This window comes from Amphiura filiformis, chromosome 3, assembly GCF_039555335.1.
Source record: "Amphiura filiformis chromosome 3, Afil_fr2py, whole genome shotgun sequence".
Taxonomy (NCBI): Eukaryota; Metazoa; Echinodermata; class Ophiuroidea; order Amphilepidida; family Amphiuridae; genus Amphiura; species Amphiura filiformis.
Window position 1 is genome coordinate 29601163 of NC_092630.1, and position 17777 is coordinate 29618939.

The 17777-nt window shown below is 36.5% G+C and overlaps 1 protein-coding gene across 2 annotated transcripts; it reads right to left on the reverse strand.

Moving 5' to 3' along the window:
• Window positions 1-2412: 2412 nt before the first annotated feature.
• On the reverse strand, window positions 2413-13053 carry LOC140148325 (uncharacterized). Of its 2 annotated transcripts, none has more exons than XM_072170237.1 (5): window positions 12688-13053; window positions 10263-10388; window positions 8427-8546; window positions 5161-5241; window positions 2413-4308 (listed from the first exon to the last, which is right to left on the reverse strand). In XM_072170237.1, the coding sequence occupies exons 1-5, from the start codon at window positions 12869-12871 to the stop codon at window positions 4130-4132; spliced, it is 690 nt and encodes a 229-aa protein (XP_072026338.1). In that variant the 5' UTR covers window positions 12872-13053; the 3' UTR covers window positions 2413-4129. The 2 variants fall into 2 exon arrangements, with proteins under 2 accessions (XP_072026338.1, XP_072026337.1); XM_072170236.1 differs by having other exon boundaries at window positions 5152-5241.
• Window positions 13054-17777: the final 4724 nt, after the last annotated feature.

The following is a 17777-nucleotide window of genomic DNA, read 5'->3' on the forward strand; positions in this document are numbered from 1 at the left end:
TAAATAGAGAAGAGAAGGAAAGAGAAAAATAACTTGATAAAGGCAGATATTTATTATGAATATCGTTTTAAATTCTAGCAAGTCAAAACACTGCTTTTGTGATGGCGCTCTTCACTATGCCATCAGCATGCATATGTGTCGACTTTGTAGCGGATGGGGTACAGACATCGAAATAAATAAGCATTTAAATGCGTATGCGAAGTTATTTCCTGTTTAGAGAATAAAGGTATTGATTTTAGCGGCTGTCGTGCGATTCTATCGTCTCATATAACACGGGCGACATCATTATGAGACGAAGCCGAGTTGTTTTACGCCAAAAATAATGATGTCGTCCGTGTTATATGAGACGATAGATGCACTACAGCGGCTAAAACAATACCTTTATTCTCATTCTTAAACATTTCAATTCAAATAATATGAATCATAAGTATAACAAATTGTAATTCAATTAAATACTACATTTTATAAGGAATTACTTAGGGTTTAGAATCGATCAGTCTCGTTGTTGCTATGCACCTCCGATTGGTTCAAATAGCGCTCGCGAGTATCGCGTCGACTCGCATGCGTTGAACTGTGTTATCGTGTTACATCACACGGCTAAGAACCAATAAGATTGCAGGAACCTTCTTAAGTGTTTCAGAATCAATTTTAATTACCAACTCTATTGCAAATTTCTAATAACACTTAATCATAGTATTAAGATACTTTCATTTAATCCATTTTATTCAAAATCATAAAAATAAGTTATGTTACTTTGCGAGTACACCTGAGAATTCGTCATTTGACGTCACGCCGACTTGCAATGCGCAGTAACGATGTTCGATAAACAATGTGCGCATCGGCGCAGAACGGCGTGACGACAAATGACGAGGTCTCAGGTGTACTCGCAAAGGCTTATGGGATTTACCGAAAAGGTGAATTAAGACTAGGAGGATCATGAAAAGAATAAGAAACGCTTATTTGTTTTGGGTGTCATATTACCCAGCATGCATAGGTGACATCTTAATAAGATCCTGTGTCATATACTAGGGTACTCAAAAAGGTGGCTTTGTTACATTTTGATGTGCAGCTTGGATTTCAAAACACTGTCTCTTGAGTATTCCTTCACTTAGAAGATTCAATTTTGTGAGGCTAATTTATTCTATATTACTCATGTTTTTAACCTGTTTTAAAATAATTTTTAATTATTTTCTTATGAAGTTTGGCATGAAATGTGCCAAGGGTGGCTGAGGATTAGGGGGAGGAGGATTAGGGGGAGGGATTCGTATCGTAAATATGATCTAAATCCCCCATTAAAAATTCGAATCTAGTAAAAAAATGTCTAAATGAACTCCCAGACATCTAAACCAAGTAAATAAATACAGAAGGTCATTTAAAAGACTAATACTTGCTCAGAATGATTGTAAATGTGGAAAAAAGAGGTGGGTTAAATCCCACGTACTTTGTGATTGTTTTTGCCCGCACTCTCTCATTTTTTAACCGATTTCCATAAAACAAGGTGTCAAAATGCTCAGGAAGATGAACCACTTCAAATGAGACGTGTAGGTAAAATGTTTGAACCATTTCATTTTTTACTATGGTTGTGACACAAAAAAATTATAAATTTTTTTGGTTAATCACAATTCAATTAAAAGGGCATTTGGATCCACAGCATCATCCCCCCACTTTTCTCAACAACAAAATTTTTTTATATCACTGGAAACCTTTGGCTGCATAATGTCAATGTACAAAAAAATTCTTGAAGATTAATTCGTTTAGCAAAGATATCGTGAAATTTGAATTTCGTTCTGGTATACCTGAACGAAATTACAACACATTGTCTATGGATAAGTCGCAAATGCAAAATCGGAATCAACTGAAATTTTGGAAATAAGCTTTTTGCGTGGATATCTACTGAAAAATGTCGTAAAAAGAGAATGCTAGGATCACGAAATACTCCTTTAAGGCTGTGCAGTGCACTCTAACAAATGAATTAAATAAAAGTGTTGTAACCCAGGGCCGAATTTCCCACAGGGCCAATTGGGCCCGGGCCCAGGGGCAGTAAGTTACTAAGATCTAGGGGGGGGGGGCAAATTGACGCATGTGCGTGTGTGATTTTGACCAAATTAGTCTCGTCTTTGACCATTTCAGCTTAAAATTTGCCAATTTGTTGCACGCTTCATGCGAATTTGTGCGAATTAAAACCATATTTTGCACATTTGTCCAATCCGAAGAGAAAGGGAACCAATCATATTGACGTGCCCAGGAGCCAGCAAAAGGTAAATCCGGCCCGGCTGAGACGTCTTAATTATTCATGTAAGATATATAAAAGCATACATTTATTAAAGGAAATTAATTTGTCCTGGGAAGGAATCTAAAGTTAAACACAGATTTGTGTAAAAAAGAAAATAATAAAAAACACATCTTTTGTTACACACTGGAGAAAGGAAAATTTGGCTTTTGTGTGTTTCTTGTAATCTAGACATTCCATTCCAGGAAGAGTCATTTCATTTTTTGGATATTGGCCTTACTATGTGAAATTATTCACCAAATAAGGCCAAAAAATAATTTTTACCATTTTTAGCTGTAAAGGGAGTGTTTAGATCCACAAAAATACACAAAAGCCAAATTTTTGTAAGTTTCAAATATAAATATGTAGTTTTAAAGGCTCAGTGCAACACAGCCTCGTCTCCATTTCGCCTATTTTGAGAAAATTGCTTTTAAAGGGAGTCTCCGGCAATCATTACATTATGCCTTATATGCTGGAAATATAATTATCAAACACGAATCACATGATTGTATTTGAAACAAACTCATATTAACCATAAAAACGAATAAAAACAGCTGATTCTCAACACGCGATATTCAAAACTCCCGCGCCGAAATTGTCTAATGCAATGACGTAATGGTTATTTGTGCTCAATTGTCGTCAGCCGTCATTGTATTAGTCTCGGTCCCAGCCGATTTGTGCTCCTTCGTTACTAAACAAACCGTCTGGCGACAACCTCATAGTACGTCTTTACTGATTGGCTGAACATCAACTCCCTAAATACTGGCCTTAAATTTTGCTGTCAATCAAAGCTGGGCTTCAGCGCATACAGCGGTTGATGGACAGCTACGCGATACGTAAATCCACACAATGTACATGAGCATGATGAGTATGCGCTGCAAGTCGCGTACATGAAAGGCGATATCAGACGATCGGCGCCTCAGAGGCTGCTAAAGCTAGCGTACATTTTGCGTTTGCAGATCTACAAATAGTGGAGGGCCTATGATGTTTAGTGTCACTTACACAAGTCACGTCCTATAGCCAATTGAAAACAGTTTTATTTGTAAATTCATTGACCAATCAGCGATTGTCATTTCATGGGTTGTCGCCAGACGGTTTGTTTAGTGTTGGAGGAACACAAACCGGCTGGGACCGAGACAATCATTTTGCACTAGAATATTTCGGCGCCAGGGAGTTTTGAATATAGCGTGTTAAGAGACAGATGTTTTTATTCGTTTTCATAGTCACTATGAGTTTGTTTTAAATAAAATCTTGTGATTCGTGCTTGATAATTATTTTTGTCATAGTATGGTCGTTGGACATTTTGACCCGGAAAAATTGGTAAAAAGCCAAAATGGCCGCCACAACATATAATTAGCTGTATCTTAGCTTCTAAATTCTCTGACCTCTTAAACCTATTCAAAGACACTAAAATTATCATCATATCTGCTTTAACCATTTTGGCGACCATCTTGGATAAAACGAATTCCCCAAGGAGGATTTCTTGGGATTTTGGATATGATGTTCTATGATATATTCTGCTTGTCTGGTGCAAAAATCAGCTTTTTACCAATTTTTTTCCGGGTAGCCACTGTTTTTCCTCTTCAACGACCAAACTATTACATAAGGTATAATGTTGTTATTACCAGAGACGTCTTTTTAAGGAATTTCTTTGCCTCATATGCCTTTGCATATACTGTAATATGTTTCATTGGTCTGCGGCTTAATTGGATTAGGAATGGACATAAAACTTTGTTATCACTGAAAAACTCATTATTTTCTGAACATTTTGGTACTAAAATCTCGTTTTTGCCCAAACTAGTGATGAGGAAGTGCTGCGCCGAACCTTCGATTTCTTTGACAGAAAAGCATGCATCACTTTCAGCTTTTCTTATATTTAAAATTGTGTAAACAGCCTTTGACAAATGTGTTTAGCATTTCTGTTGATGGATATGAAGAATTTTTCTGGCGTCCACAAGTTCTTGTGAATGTTATCGGACATGCGCATCTTTGAGGAACTGGGAATAGTAATGAGTCTGGATCCGGTGGCGTACAACGATCTGAAATAGAGAAAGGTTCGTTACAGGCATATTATAAGATTTGCACTTATTTGTCTCAAAAGTCTGATATTCACGTAATACTTATATGAATAAAATACCCTAGAGAAAATAAAAATGTAACTGAAAAAAAACCCCGAGATTTTTAATGTTATTTCGGAATCACATATTGGAATAAGCTTCGGAACAAAACAAAAGGAACGTTTCTTAAACTGAAATCGAAATGTGTGATAGTGCATTATTGTTGCTTTAAGGTGGTAGTACACCCCTGATAAATTTTGCATTTTTCTCTAAAAATAACTACACACTGGTAACAAAGGTTATGTATATTATAGGGGCAAAGATCCAATTACTTCACTGAAATTTCAGTGATTCAAGACAAGTGGTTCATTATATATTTTAAGAAATGAGGTACATTCTAGCGGTACCTCTTTTCTTATCATAAATAACGTACCGCTTAATTTTGAGTCACTGAAATTCGATCCAGTGTAGTAACTGGATTCCTTGCCTCTATAATGTACATAACTTTGTTACCAATGTGTTATTATTTTGAGAAAAATGCAAAAATAATCTAAATTTATCAAGGGGTGTAGTACCACCTTAAAATTAATACTCAGTTGGGAAATAAACTTTGGAAATCATGGGCCATCATTGTGATTCCAAATTATCAGTGTTGTGAATAGGTGTGATCGTAGTTTTAAAAAGGTTTAAATTACGGTCGGGTATGGAAAAGGAAATAAGAATAAGGGTGAAGGATACATAATTCCGGGATATAATTACGATAGGTTTAATATAGGATACATGATTATTGCTTAGATGAAAAGGAAAAGCATCTCTTGCACCTACCGCCATCACCGCAGTTACAGCATGTGTCTTTAGGACACATCGGTGTTATACCATTTTCACATTCAAATACAGGTGTACAGCCACCAGTTTCTGTGGGGTTAAAATCAACACATTTTCATGTTAGGTCAGGTGAGTTGAAGGTTAAAGTTAAACGCCCATTTGTATTATACAAACTGTAGAGGGTGATGTTTTCGATTTATGTTTTCAGAGCTATAGCTCGGCGAATCGTACTTCAAAGGTTATTTTCATTCGGTCGGTGTGACATCACTTGCGATAAGTCGCTTTATCTTTACTGTTCCGTCTCGTGTCCTCTGAAATGAAGGGACGCCTACTGTTACATTCAATGAGGGAAATCACATAACCAGTCTGTTTGACATTGCAATAAAACCTCATATGAACTCATCTTTATGTCAGTCTATTTTGCCGTTGCAGCGAAAATACAGAAGCGTAGCGAACCAACAATCGACCTCCCAGTCCGCACCAAATGTCCTTGGGTTTGAAAAATGTTACGTTTAGCCAACGAATGTACTAGCGCAACCCCAACGTTGGCAATATTGTGCCTTATTGTATGGCTTTTGTTCTAGATCGATCAAGATCCCATTTAACAGAGAAGATTTTCATTTTGGACTTTACTAAGTCCAGATTTATTTTAAACTTGAAATTAAATTCACTTTGTGTATCAAGTATGATTTTGAATGTCCAATTTATTATCCAAATAAATAAATTGTTTTAGGACAGACTTGTTGCAGTCTAAAAAGTTTTTTTATTGAATTATCAGTATCGTAACATGGTAGACTTGGAACAAATCTTAATTAATTTTTATAAAAAAAAAAAAACATAGATAATAAAAGTAAGCATTAAAATGAGCAGAAATTTGCATAAATTTGGATTGGTAATGATTAGTAATATTAAATCCTACAAGTGTATCACAGATGGCAGATATCAAAAATTGTTTAAATGATTTTAAACAGCATTTTTATAGAGAAAAACTGGCATCACTTTTCAGTGATGTGCGCCCTCATGTTAATTTGCTGAATGCGATATGCACGATGGTGGAATTCAGCACCTTTGAAGAACTAGCGTTTGAACTTGAAAATCAGTGTACTATGAAAGCAGAATAGATTTCATGATGGAATTGGAATGTCTGTGATACTAGTGATGTGAGTAATTATGATTGTGCGTATGGGGGGGGTACATAGACCTGTATGTTCAGTAAGCTTATAGATTTCATGCACGTGAAAATGCAATGCTGTTGATAATGCACTTGTCAATAGAAACCCTGACCCTGTGATACTAGTGATGTGAGTAATTATGATTGTGTGTAGGGGGGTACATAGACCTGTATGTTCAGTAAGCTTATAGATTTCATGCACGTGAAAATGCAATGCTGTTGATAATGCACTTGTCAATAGAAACCCTGACCCTGTGATACTAGTGACGTGAGTAATTATGATTGTAGGGGGTGCATAGGCCCGTATGTTCAGTAGTTAAGCTTATAGATTTCATGCACGTGAAAATGAAGACTGTTGATAATGCACTTGTCAATTGAAACCCTGAGTCCCTGACCCACTCCAACCCCTGCCTGCAGTGCAGAGTACCCGGAAAAATAGCCGGGCAGTTTATAACAGACGGGCATTGACACAAAATTTGTCCCTGTAGGGCCGGCCATGTGTTGTTTCCCGTCGGTCCGGGACTTGGCCGGGAGTTTTAACATTTTTGAAATTTAGCCCTGGTATAAGTCCCAGCCACCCCTCCCCTGGTACCCTGGCCATAAGGGGGGGCTGGAAGTCACAGCTGCATATAGCCATATCTTTGATAACATGGACAAGTATAGTGATGATGTACATTATACAAATGATGAGATATCCTCTAAATAGGCACAATTTCACGGCTTTACCAGACGCGTAATGTTGCGAGTAAATTAAACGCCATTTTGTGCGTAGGACGTTGCAATTAAAAAAACTGCGATAATTTAAAATGACTGCAATTTGCAATGAAAAGCAAACCACCAAAAATTTCTCATTTGTAGATGTACACACATTGGTATGCATATAGCCTCTGGCATTGGCCAATTTGTCCTTGTACTATAAAAAAGACCATGCACATTCTTCATATGAATCACAGGTTTATATTCACATAGCCATACATGTACCTGTACACCCCTACACACACCCACACAAACAACTGTATTTTATCCAAGGTAATTGCAGACCCCTCCTACATACGGTACCCTATAACCCTAAACCCTAAACATGGGCCATAACACTAACCGTAATTCTAATCCTAACCCTAATCCTAACCCTAATCCCAACCCTAATCCCAAGCTTAACCCTAACATACCCTTAACAGGCAAACCCCAATCCTATATCAATTCCTAACCTTAGTCCAAATCCTAATCATATAGCCTTGGAAGGGGGTGCTCCTTTTGGAATGGATAATAAATTGGACATTCAAAATCATACTTGGTACACAAAGTGAATTTAATTTCAAGTTTAAAATAAATCTGGACTTAGTAAAGTCCAAAATGAAAATCTTCTCTGTTATTTGTAAAATTAACATTAATGCTGTTTTTTCTGCCGCTTGCCGCTGAGCGGTGTGAAGCGTCATGCCGCTTGTACTATTCTGCAAGTGGAGCGGCACGCCGCTCAGCGGCATGACTATGAAAGCCAATCACCGCCAAAATTAGTTTGCTGTTCTCATACGTCAGAGCTGCACCGCTCCCGAGGTGACTTGAATTCAACTCCTAGCGATCTGTCGCTGTGGGCAAAGCGGTGCAGTGATCGATATATCGGTTTGCCGCTAGTCACCACCAGTATTTCTGCGCAGTGCCCCAGAATGGTCGTTAGAGTGGCAATGCCGCAAGCTGCAGGAAAGTATGAAACCAGCATTACTGACACTACGTGTTCATCCAGACTATCCACAACCCCGTGTCACCAACAAGCATTCAACATGTGAATGGTATCTTTTATAGGCCTGATAATGGACAGAAAGTCGAACATAGATTACATTAAGCTTCACATGGTGTGTTTTAACACAAAATAAAATGATATGATAAATAATAACCCATTACAAATTTTTTCTGCAAACTTCCTTTTCATTCGTCGAACCAAAAATTACAGTCAGTCACTGATCCTAGCTAGGCGAATAATGTCCATATTATATTTTAGTTTGCTTGTTTTAGTATGTTTGCATCACAACATTCACATGATTTTAACACCAACACAACTGCTTTAGCTTATAAAAGTTCGTTCTTTTTCATATTAATATTATTATACCTTCTAAGGACATTGTTGCTTGACATCTGTGTCCTCTGTATCCAAACAGACAATCACATACACATTTGTCCTCTTTATTCACCTTTGCGGTTCCCCCATGCTCACAAATGCGGCAAGGATCTGTTGAAGAATAATAGTCGAGTAAACGCCTTTTGTTCTTTCCCTTTTAGTATAAAGTTGCGTACGACTAACATTATTTTGCTTAAAGTTCTTGCTTAAAAATGTTAGTCATACTTAAGTTTACACCCACAATCAAGTTTTACCCGACTATTTGCTGCCGTAGTGCACGTTAGTAACTATTGGTGTACTGCTCCAAGTCTGGGCTCATACACCTTTCCGAATTTTGATTTGTCATAGGCTTTGTGTTGTGATCATTTCGATCAGTGGTTCGGAACAAAGACAGTACGACGGCAACTTAGCTCACTTCCGGTAATTTTTACCGGTGTGACCTTTGCTGTTACGTAACAAAATGTTGCAAATAAGACGGCAAAGACGGTTTTTTTGAAATACTCAAAAAATAGAATACACAAGCCATTTCTCGCTTAATTCCCGTATTGGGCCCATAGATAAGATATGAAACATGAGTTTAAAGTAAACAGTAACGTGTAAAAATCCAATTAATGTGGACAAAATGAATGTTTATTGTGCACGAAGTAGCCTAAAAAATGAGAAAAAATGCATGTCACGATCACCAAACTGGTTATATCTACAGCTATGAGCAAACGCCGCTCGTATGCCTTTCTTGTTGCTTTACACAAGTGCTTGGTATCTTATCCGTGGTCATGGTACGTAATTTAAAGCAAAATACGAACCGTGTCTCCCATTTCTGGAGCTATTTCGCTAAAACACGTTTGCCGGCCAAATTTTCAACATTTTGTTACGTAACACCGTGCTCACCAACCCGTAATAATTTTCTATCGAACAAAAGAGGTCATGAAGTTGCCGTCGTACTGAAGAAACCGTGATCAAGCTAACCTAGCAACGGTCATATTCTAACGTGCACTACGACAGCGAATAAGTTCAGAAGAAGCCATTATTGTACTTCCTTCTATTTAGTATTAGGAGGATACGAAAAAGGACTAGATGAATATCAGACCGTTTTCTAAAAGTCAAAAATGCCGCGTTCTTTTCTGTTTTCTAAAACTTGCAGATTCTAGGGAGATCTGGCCATTATTAAATTAATGATAATTTAGGTTCTAGAAACAATTAAATATCCAATATATTATCGTGAAATCGTGGTATAAAAAGGATATAAACCGCAAAATTCTGATCACTTCTTGGTCTAAGCAGAATTTAAGAAAATATCAATGAAAGGTGGGGTTTGCTTGGGTCTTTTGCCTTATAATTAATTAAAGCGCTTAAGTTGGATATAGAGGCCGTCAGCCTTTTCCGCGGGACCGCCATCTTGTGGGTATTGCCGTTCTGCATGTCATGCGTTAGACATTACGCACCCGGAAGTCGCAGCGCGTGACGCACCTCTTCAGTCAAGCGTTAAAGCGGTTATCTTAGCAAAAAGGCACTCCGTACCCACAAGATGGCGACGTTGACGTCACAATGACTACCTCTATTCTCATTTCCTGTCTTTCGATTTCCACTCGTTTTCCGTCATAGAACGGAAAACTTTATGTTAGACTGATATTGTTTTGTATAGAAAGTAGGCAAGATAATAAAATACGGCACACAACAATAGCGTTGGTGAAATTTTGTCACTGACCTTGACTGACAGGCCATTATCTTAATGGTTTAGACACAGACAACATACTTCCGGTCTTACCGATCATAACAAGATCATAGAGTTGAAAAGTTCAACGTTGACATCTTTTTTCATGTACTTACCAGGGAATTGACACCTTTTCCCTACGAAGCCTGTTTTACAAACACACACACACTTTTCGTTTTCATTTTCCGCTGCTGATCCACCATTTTTACATTTTCGGCGTAGGCATTTTTGTGATACACTTCCTAAAAAAGAAAACAAAACAATAATGCGCACGTTGTACTAAGATGGGAGCAATTTTAATTTTGATCCTTTCAGAACATGACCTTGGACCTTATATACGTATTTATGATTATTTGACCAAATAATGGCAAAAATTGTTTTTTTTTGGACAAAATTGGCTACAATATCTTGTGTGGGGTTAATAAAACTGATTGTTTTTAATCAACATCCTTTTTTTTACAAATGTCAAAACAACATCACCAAATATTAAAGCCAGCTATCTCCCGGAGTAATAACTCCCACAGCCACTGTCCTGTATGTACAATTGTAACAATTTCATATAGACTAGACAAAATTTCAATAATTCAAAAATTGTGTAAGGCATTTCATTTGTTAGTAAAAGTAGATCACCTAGGTATCTTTACTAATTTGAACCTGTTAAATCCAAAAAAAATTTATTTCCTATTTGCTCTGGTGATCTTGGCATTACTGCGGGTACTAGTACAGGGTGCCCCCCCCCCAAAAAAAGAGGCCCCTCATTGCGCCCTCTTTTTCTCCTATTTCAGAAAAGTATATGTTGGTATGTATAGAAGCCTTTAACCAGTTAGATTTAATAAACAGAAACAATTATTTCAATCGGCTCATAACATTTGAAGATATGCCCTTTTAAAGGAATGTATCCGTTTTTCACTCTGTCCACGGAGGAAGTTTGGCTACTTCAAAGATTGAAAAGTGCATATACCATGTATGAATATAAAACATTCCTCGATGATAACTTTATAAAATAACAACTTTATTTTAGGGAATGGGCTTTACCGGTGGGCTTGTGGGTTATGGATTTTGTTAAAGTGTCATTAATTTGGGCGAAATTGATGTGGGGTGGGACTCCTTTTGCTATACTTGCAATTACTTTTTTCTCCCTTTTCTCGGTTATTTTATGCCTTTTTTGTTTTATTATGTTTCTTACTTTCTTACTTTATTGTTTCTTGCTTTCTTTTTATTGACAACATAAGTCATTTCTCTTATACAGGTTTCAGCCCTAGTCCTCATTGCATCAATTGCGTTGCGTACCAACCTTGTGCGTCGGATACTTGCGAATATAGCAGTAATACGTTTGCAAAGATCTTGGATTTTTCCACAAATGAAGAAATCAAGTGGTGTGAGGTCTGGTGATCTTGCAGGTCACTCCACAGCATGACCGATCCCAACCACTCTGTTTGCTATCCGTGGACAGAGTGAAAAACGGGTACTTGTCTTTAAAAGGGCATATCTTCAAAAGTTGTGAGCTGATCAACTGTTCAGAAATAGGCGAAAAAGAGGGCGCAATGAGGGGCCTTTTTTGGGGGGGAGGGGACACCCTGTACAGTGAAAGCTCAAGTCGCGAGTAATTGATTGATTAATATATTTTATTTAAATATTTATTATCGTTATTCATTTTACAAACGTATATTGTAAATGGAACAGCGCCGTTGCAGATATGGTTAAAAGAATTTTAAAAAACCCGATTCACCGTCAGGTTTCGAACCATGACCAAGAGGATGAAAGGCAAATGTGTGAATTGCTATGCCACTCGAAAATTAGGCCTATTTGATTATTAGAGAATAAAGGTATTGTTTTTAGCAGCTGGAGCGCATCTCTATCGTCTCATATAACACGGGCGACACCATTGTTATATGAGACGATAGATGTACGACAGCGGCTAAAAACAATACCTTTATTCTCATTCTTAAACACTTCAATTCAAATTAAAATATTATATAAGTATAACAATATTTAATCAAATTAAATCCTACATTTTATAAGGAATTACTCCCGGAATTACTCGGGGCTTAAAAGCGATCAGTCCCGTTGTTGCCAGACTGTTGCTATGCGCCTCCAATTGGTTCAAATAACGGGTACGCGTATCGCGTCGATGCATACGTGCTGAACCATGTTATATTGTGTCATATCACACGAATAAGAACCAAAAAGATTGAAGGAACGTTCTCAAGTTTTAAAGAATTGCATTTATCAATAAACCACATGGATAAGTTTCTAATATTATGCAGATTTGGGGGCTCAGCCTGATAAATTAAAGTAAAATATGTTTTTTGTTTGTTTGTTTTTTCAAGATTTATTTTCAAATAATGTAAAGACACGTAAGGTCGGCATAAATTTACTAAGGTCAACAACACAACAAGAAACCTGATTACGAATCAGCGCAAACCAATAGAGGAAATGTTATCAGGTCGCTAGGGACAAGTAACTTTTCATGATTATATCGTCACCTTTTGAATATCAAGTTTTATCACTCAGAATGTAACTATAATAATGTACACTTACTGGTTAGACGTATAGTCGAGCCGTTTTCTTTACTACTCTGTCGGGTCGCATTTCCAATATCTGTGCTCGCATCATTCCTTTCTTGGTAGTACACTCCAGCAATTCTCCCTGCGTCGCTAATTACAACAATTGCGACTAAAAGTATGTAAACACTTTCGTGACAAATCGTTGAAAAGAACCTCATGTCAATATAACGTGCTCCACAAGATTGTTCCAAACTTGTTGGTAAAGTTATTTTCTGTAGATATAGACCTATTAATATTTTTGTACATAATGTACATGTGTATAGAGCATGAGCAGGCAGGACGGCATCCTTGATCTGTTGAAATATACGACCATTATCCTTTCCTGACTACATCCGGATAAGGTTTCTGATTAAGAGAGCTTGTTAGGGAAAATATACTCGAATCAAGAGGCCAGTAGGTTAACATGGGTAATTGCCAAGTTGACTTACTTGAACACCTTATAAATCACTCAATCAAAAAGTCTTACCTATTAAATCATACAAAACATACGAAAAAAAGAGGCTGACATTTTATTATTTTAAACTTTGCGTACTGACATTGATAATAAAATTATTCTTAACTTTCTCATCATATTTAACTTCTTTCTCGATTTTCGAAAATCATCAAACGCACCAAATTGCATTCTAAATACGAGGAATGTCCTGATATCAAATAATTTAGATTTTTTTGAAAATCGCGATATAATAACCAATTTTATGGCAAATTATTAAAAATTGAAAAGTCCTCGAAGTAAACTTTAATTACAAATCTAATTATATGTAATTAAAGTGTATGTAGCTAGGATGAAAAGCCGACCATCAGTTGAAAATGTTGACCTTTCGTATTGATGATATTCATTTTTTCCCCAAAAGACCTCAATTATTTTGGTGTTTTTAGGTCTTCATTGCTTCTGATTTTACTAATCTGTACTTCACGTCCTTGTTCGCTATCCCATTTAATCGCGTACATGACGTAAGTCATGATAACAAAATGTGATGGACGGAATAGATTAAATCACTGAGTTTGAAATTACCATAAATACATGTATTCTCGGCATGAAACGGATGCTATTATACAAGAACCTTTCGATGTAAGAAATCGAGACCCGTAAGTTAGCATGCTGAGGGCTGAATGTAAACCGGTCTAAGGTTCCTGGCTATGGTAATAATATATATCTCAGTTGCCAATCCAATTTTCTATGCATGCACTAGTCACCAGCGATTAAACGATTTAGTTTTGACCAATGAAATGGATTGTTCTATGCAAGACAATATAGATCCATAGAGCTTACTGGCTAGGTTCCATGTTGTTTGCCGCTAGTTGCGATTGAAATTCGCTGCGACCCCGTACTGCAACACATGATTACTTTACAAATGTACGCATCGCATGGGGTTAACAGATGTTGTTTGATAATCTCCCAAAATGCAGTGCGTTATATGCCAATAATGAGTACATAAATATGAATTAAATCAAAATTGAACAAACCGGCATACCCCATGATACATAGCTTGTGGACTATGTTATGTGTTATACAGGTCCGGGATGCGTATTTACTTTCTGCAACTATAATGGGCCGCAATAGCTTACTAATACACATGCATATGAGTCATATATATGTTAATGGTCAGGATGGTAGGGAGGGTTGGGATGCATATCTCATATGGGAGGGGTAGTGGGCATGGATGGTTATCGTGCTAGGGATGGTCAGGATGGTAGGGAGGGATATTCATGGTATATAGAAGATAATAATATTCATAATTTATAGAATATTACATAATGTCTCATTTGTGCTGTTTGGAGCTATTGCGGCCCATCATGGTTGCAGAAAGAAATTACGCGTCCGGGATACAGGTACAATGAATGGAGTAACTGCATAAACGCATAAAATTCATTAAATAATCATAAAACGCTTTGGTCTCATTAATTCATTAAATAATCATAACCATATTAAAATAATACAAAACTGAAGGATTGTTGTATTAGCATACCCAAAATAATACGAGGCGGATGGATTGTATTGCATATAAACCATTCAATAGTAAACCATTCAACTTAACATTATTTATGTCTTTTTTATCAAGTATACGTTCATAATCATGTAACCTTATAAATATTGAATACTGTATTTAAGCTATAGACTTGTCTGTAACCACAACTCTACACACGCTTTGCGTTTCTGTAGCATCTACATCTCTCACACCACATTATTAATGTATTATTTTGTAATATTAATATCTCATTTGTAAATTATTTGGGATTGCATTTTGTATATTGTAACTAATTTATTACACAATGTTTTCTCTGTATCATATTATTTATGTGTGTTGCGATGAAAATAAAACTGAACTGAACTGAATGACTAGTACGAGCGTGGAGGGTTTCATTTTGATAGTGAGCGCACTTATGCCTACTCAGTTTAGAATTATATGATGATTAGTTTAATTATCTGTTATGGAATTACAGTTTCGAAAAATGTTCTATTATGGCTAATATGGAAGAAGAGTGTTTATTTACTTGTGTCCTTTATTATGCTAACATCAATGCAACGCGACGTAGACCAGTATCACATGCGTGTAGGTCGCGCACATACCTCTCAACTCCTCTTAGAACACATCAATACCTAAAACTACCTAAAGGCATTGAAGGTCTGTGTTGATTAAAATATTAGATGAGAAACATTGGCTAATATGATATATCGGATCCTTGGAGTACCTTCGCTTGAACTTGCACACACGTACCCTCCTTCACTCAATTCTCGGCTAGCTACAACCATCACAGACTTGATCCTCAGCTACAACACTTAACTGAATCACAGTACCCTGCTTCACAGCCTTGATCCACAGATACACAGCATTAATGATTACAATACCCCCTTCACAGCCTAGATTATCAGCTACAGCACAAATAGTGATTATAAGACCCTCCTTCACAGCCTTGATCCTCAGCTACAACACTAACTGATTACAGTACCCTCCTTCACCGCCTTGATCATCAGCTAGCAACACAAACAGTGAGACCTCCTTCACAGCCTTGATCCTTAGCTACAACATTAAGTGATTACAATACCCTCCTAAATAGCCTTGATCATCAGATCAAGGCTAAGTGATTATAATACTCTCCTTGATCCTCAGCTACAACACAAAATGAATACAATACCCTCCTTCACAACCTTGATCCTCAGCTACAACACTAAGTGATTATAATTAATACCATCCTTCACAGCCTTGATCCTCAGCTACAACACTAAGTGATTACAATACCATCCTTCGCAGCCTTGATCCTCAGTTACAACACTAAGTGATTACAATACCATCCTTCGCAGCCTTGATCATCAGCTACAACACTAAGTGATTACAATACCATCCTTCGCAGCTTGATCATCAGCTACAACACTAAGTGATTACAATACCATCCTTCGCAGCCTTGATCATCAGCAACAACATTAATGATTACAACACCTTCCTTTACAGCCTTGATCCTCAGCTACAACACTAAGTGATTACAATACCTTCCTTTACAACCTTGATCCTCAGCTACAACACTAACTAATTACAGTACCTTGCTTCACAGCCTTGATCCACAGAATCACAGCATTAATGATTACAATACCCCCTTCACAGCCTAGATTATCAACTACAGCACAAATAGTGATGATAAGACCCTCCTTCACAGCCTTAATCCTCCTTCACAGCATTGATCTTTAGCTACAGCACTGATTACAATGCCTTCCCAGCAAACACAAAACGTTATCGACATCATTCGCAAAAGGTTATAAAAGGTTGTCAGAAAACGTCGGGTTAAATGTCGGGTTATATAAAGGGTATATTAAGAGTATAAAACGTTTTTATAACCTTAAAAAACATTTTTTTGATAATATACTTCTCAGAAAACAAAAATGTTTTACAGAAAACGTTTTAATGTCGGGTTATATAAATGGTATAAAAACGTTTTAATAACATTCCAAAAACATTCTTGAAAACTTGATACAAAACTCTCTAAACAGAATGTTATTTTGGGGTTGAAAAAATATTTTGCGAAAAATGCTTGCCCAAAATATTTTCAATAACGTTTTAAAAACGTTTTCATGACCTTTATATAACCCGACATTTAAATGTTATAAAAAGGTTTTGAAAAAAACATTTTAAGAACATTTCTGTGTTTGCTGGGTTCTAATATGTCAACATAATGTTATCTAAGTATTGACATAATATTTGGCAAAAATGTTTGCAAAAATAGTTTACAATAACATTTTTTGAAAACATTTCAAAATATTGTTGTAGTGTGTTTTCATACAAAACGTTTTAAAACGTTATCATGACCTTTATATAACCCGACATTTTAATGTTATTAAAACGTTTTACCTAAACCAAAAGCCAAAATATAACTTATTTAAAACGTTTTTAAAACGTTTTTGTGTTTGCTGGGTTCCTTTACATCCGTGATTCTCAGCTACACCACTCAATACCTTCCTGAGGATCAAGATTGTGAAATTGGGTATTGCAATCACTGAGCTACAACACTAAGTGCTTATAATACACTCCTTCACAGCCTTGATCATCAGCTACAACAATAAGTGATTACAATACCCTCCTTAACAGCCTTGATCCTCAACTATAACACTAACTGATTGCACTACCGTCCTTCACAGCCTTGATCATCAACTACACCACATTTCGCCACAATTCATTCTAGAAACGCTTGCTGTTAGAATAAGAAAAATTTTAATGCTAAATTATTGCACATTCTAGGGAAGCGTGGTTACTGTTTTGAAATAACCGAGTGAGAGGGTTTTCAAGAAAATATTTTTCCTGTCAAAACTGAAGCATCCTCTGTATAAAAGAAAATATGAATATTAACTGCACATCATATATAACTATTCGTGATACCCAATTGTGGCATATTTGAGGTCGTTTATGAGGCAGAGAATTTTATTTCAATTTTATATACGCCAAAATATTTTTTAATTGAGCAAGAATAAGGATAGAAAAACGTTAAAATTCTATGTATAAATAACATTAGACCCGGCAAAAGATTACTGTTTCGTTTTTATGGTATTCTAATCTTTTATTTCCCGAAGAAACATTT

Bases quoted from the DNA above. Each gene is read 5' to 3' on its own strand.
- LOC140148325 (XM_072170236.1), bottom strand. From the start codon at position 12,871: ATGAGGTTCTTTTCAACGATTTGTCACGAAAGTGTTTACATACTTTTA. The intron at 8,547-10,262 runs GTAAGTACATGA...ATTCTTCAACAG, and splicing joins GAAAAGGTGTCAATTCCCTG to ATCCTTGCCGCATTTGTGAG. The intron at 4,309-5,151 runs GTAGGTGCAAGA...TCTCTATTTCAG, and splicing joins CTGTAACTGCGGTGATGGCG to ATCGTTGTACGCCACCGGAT.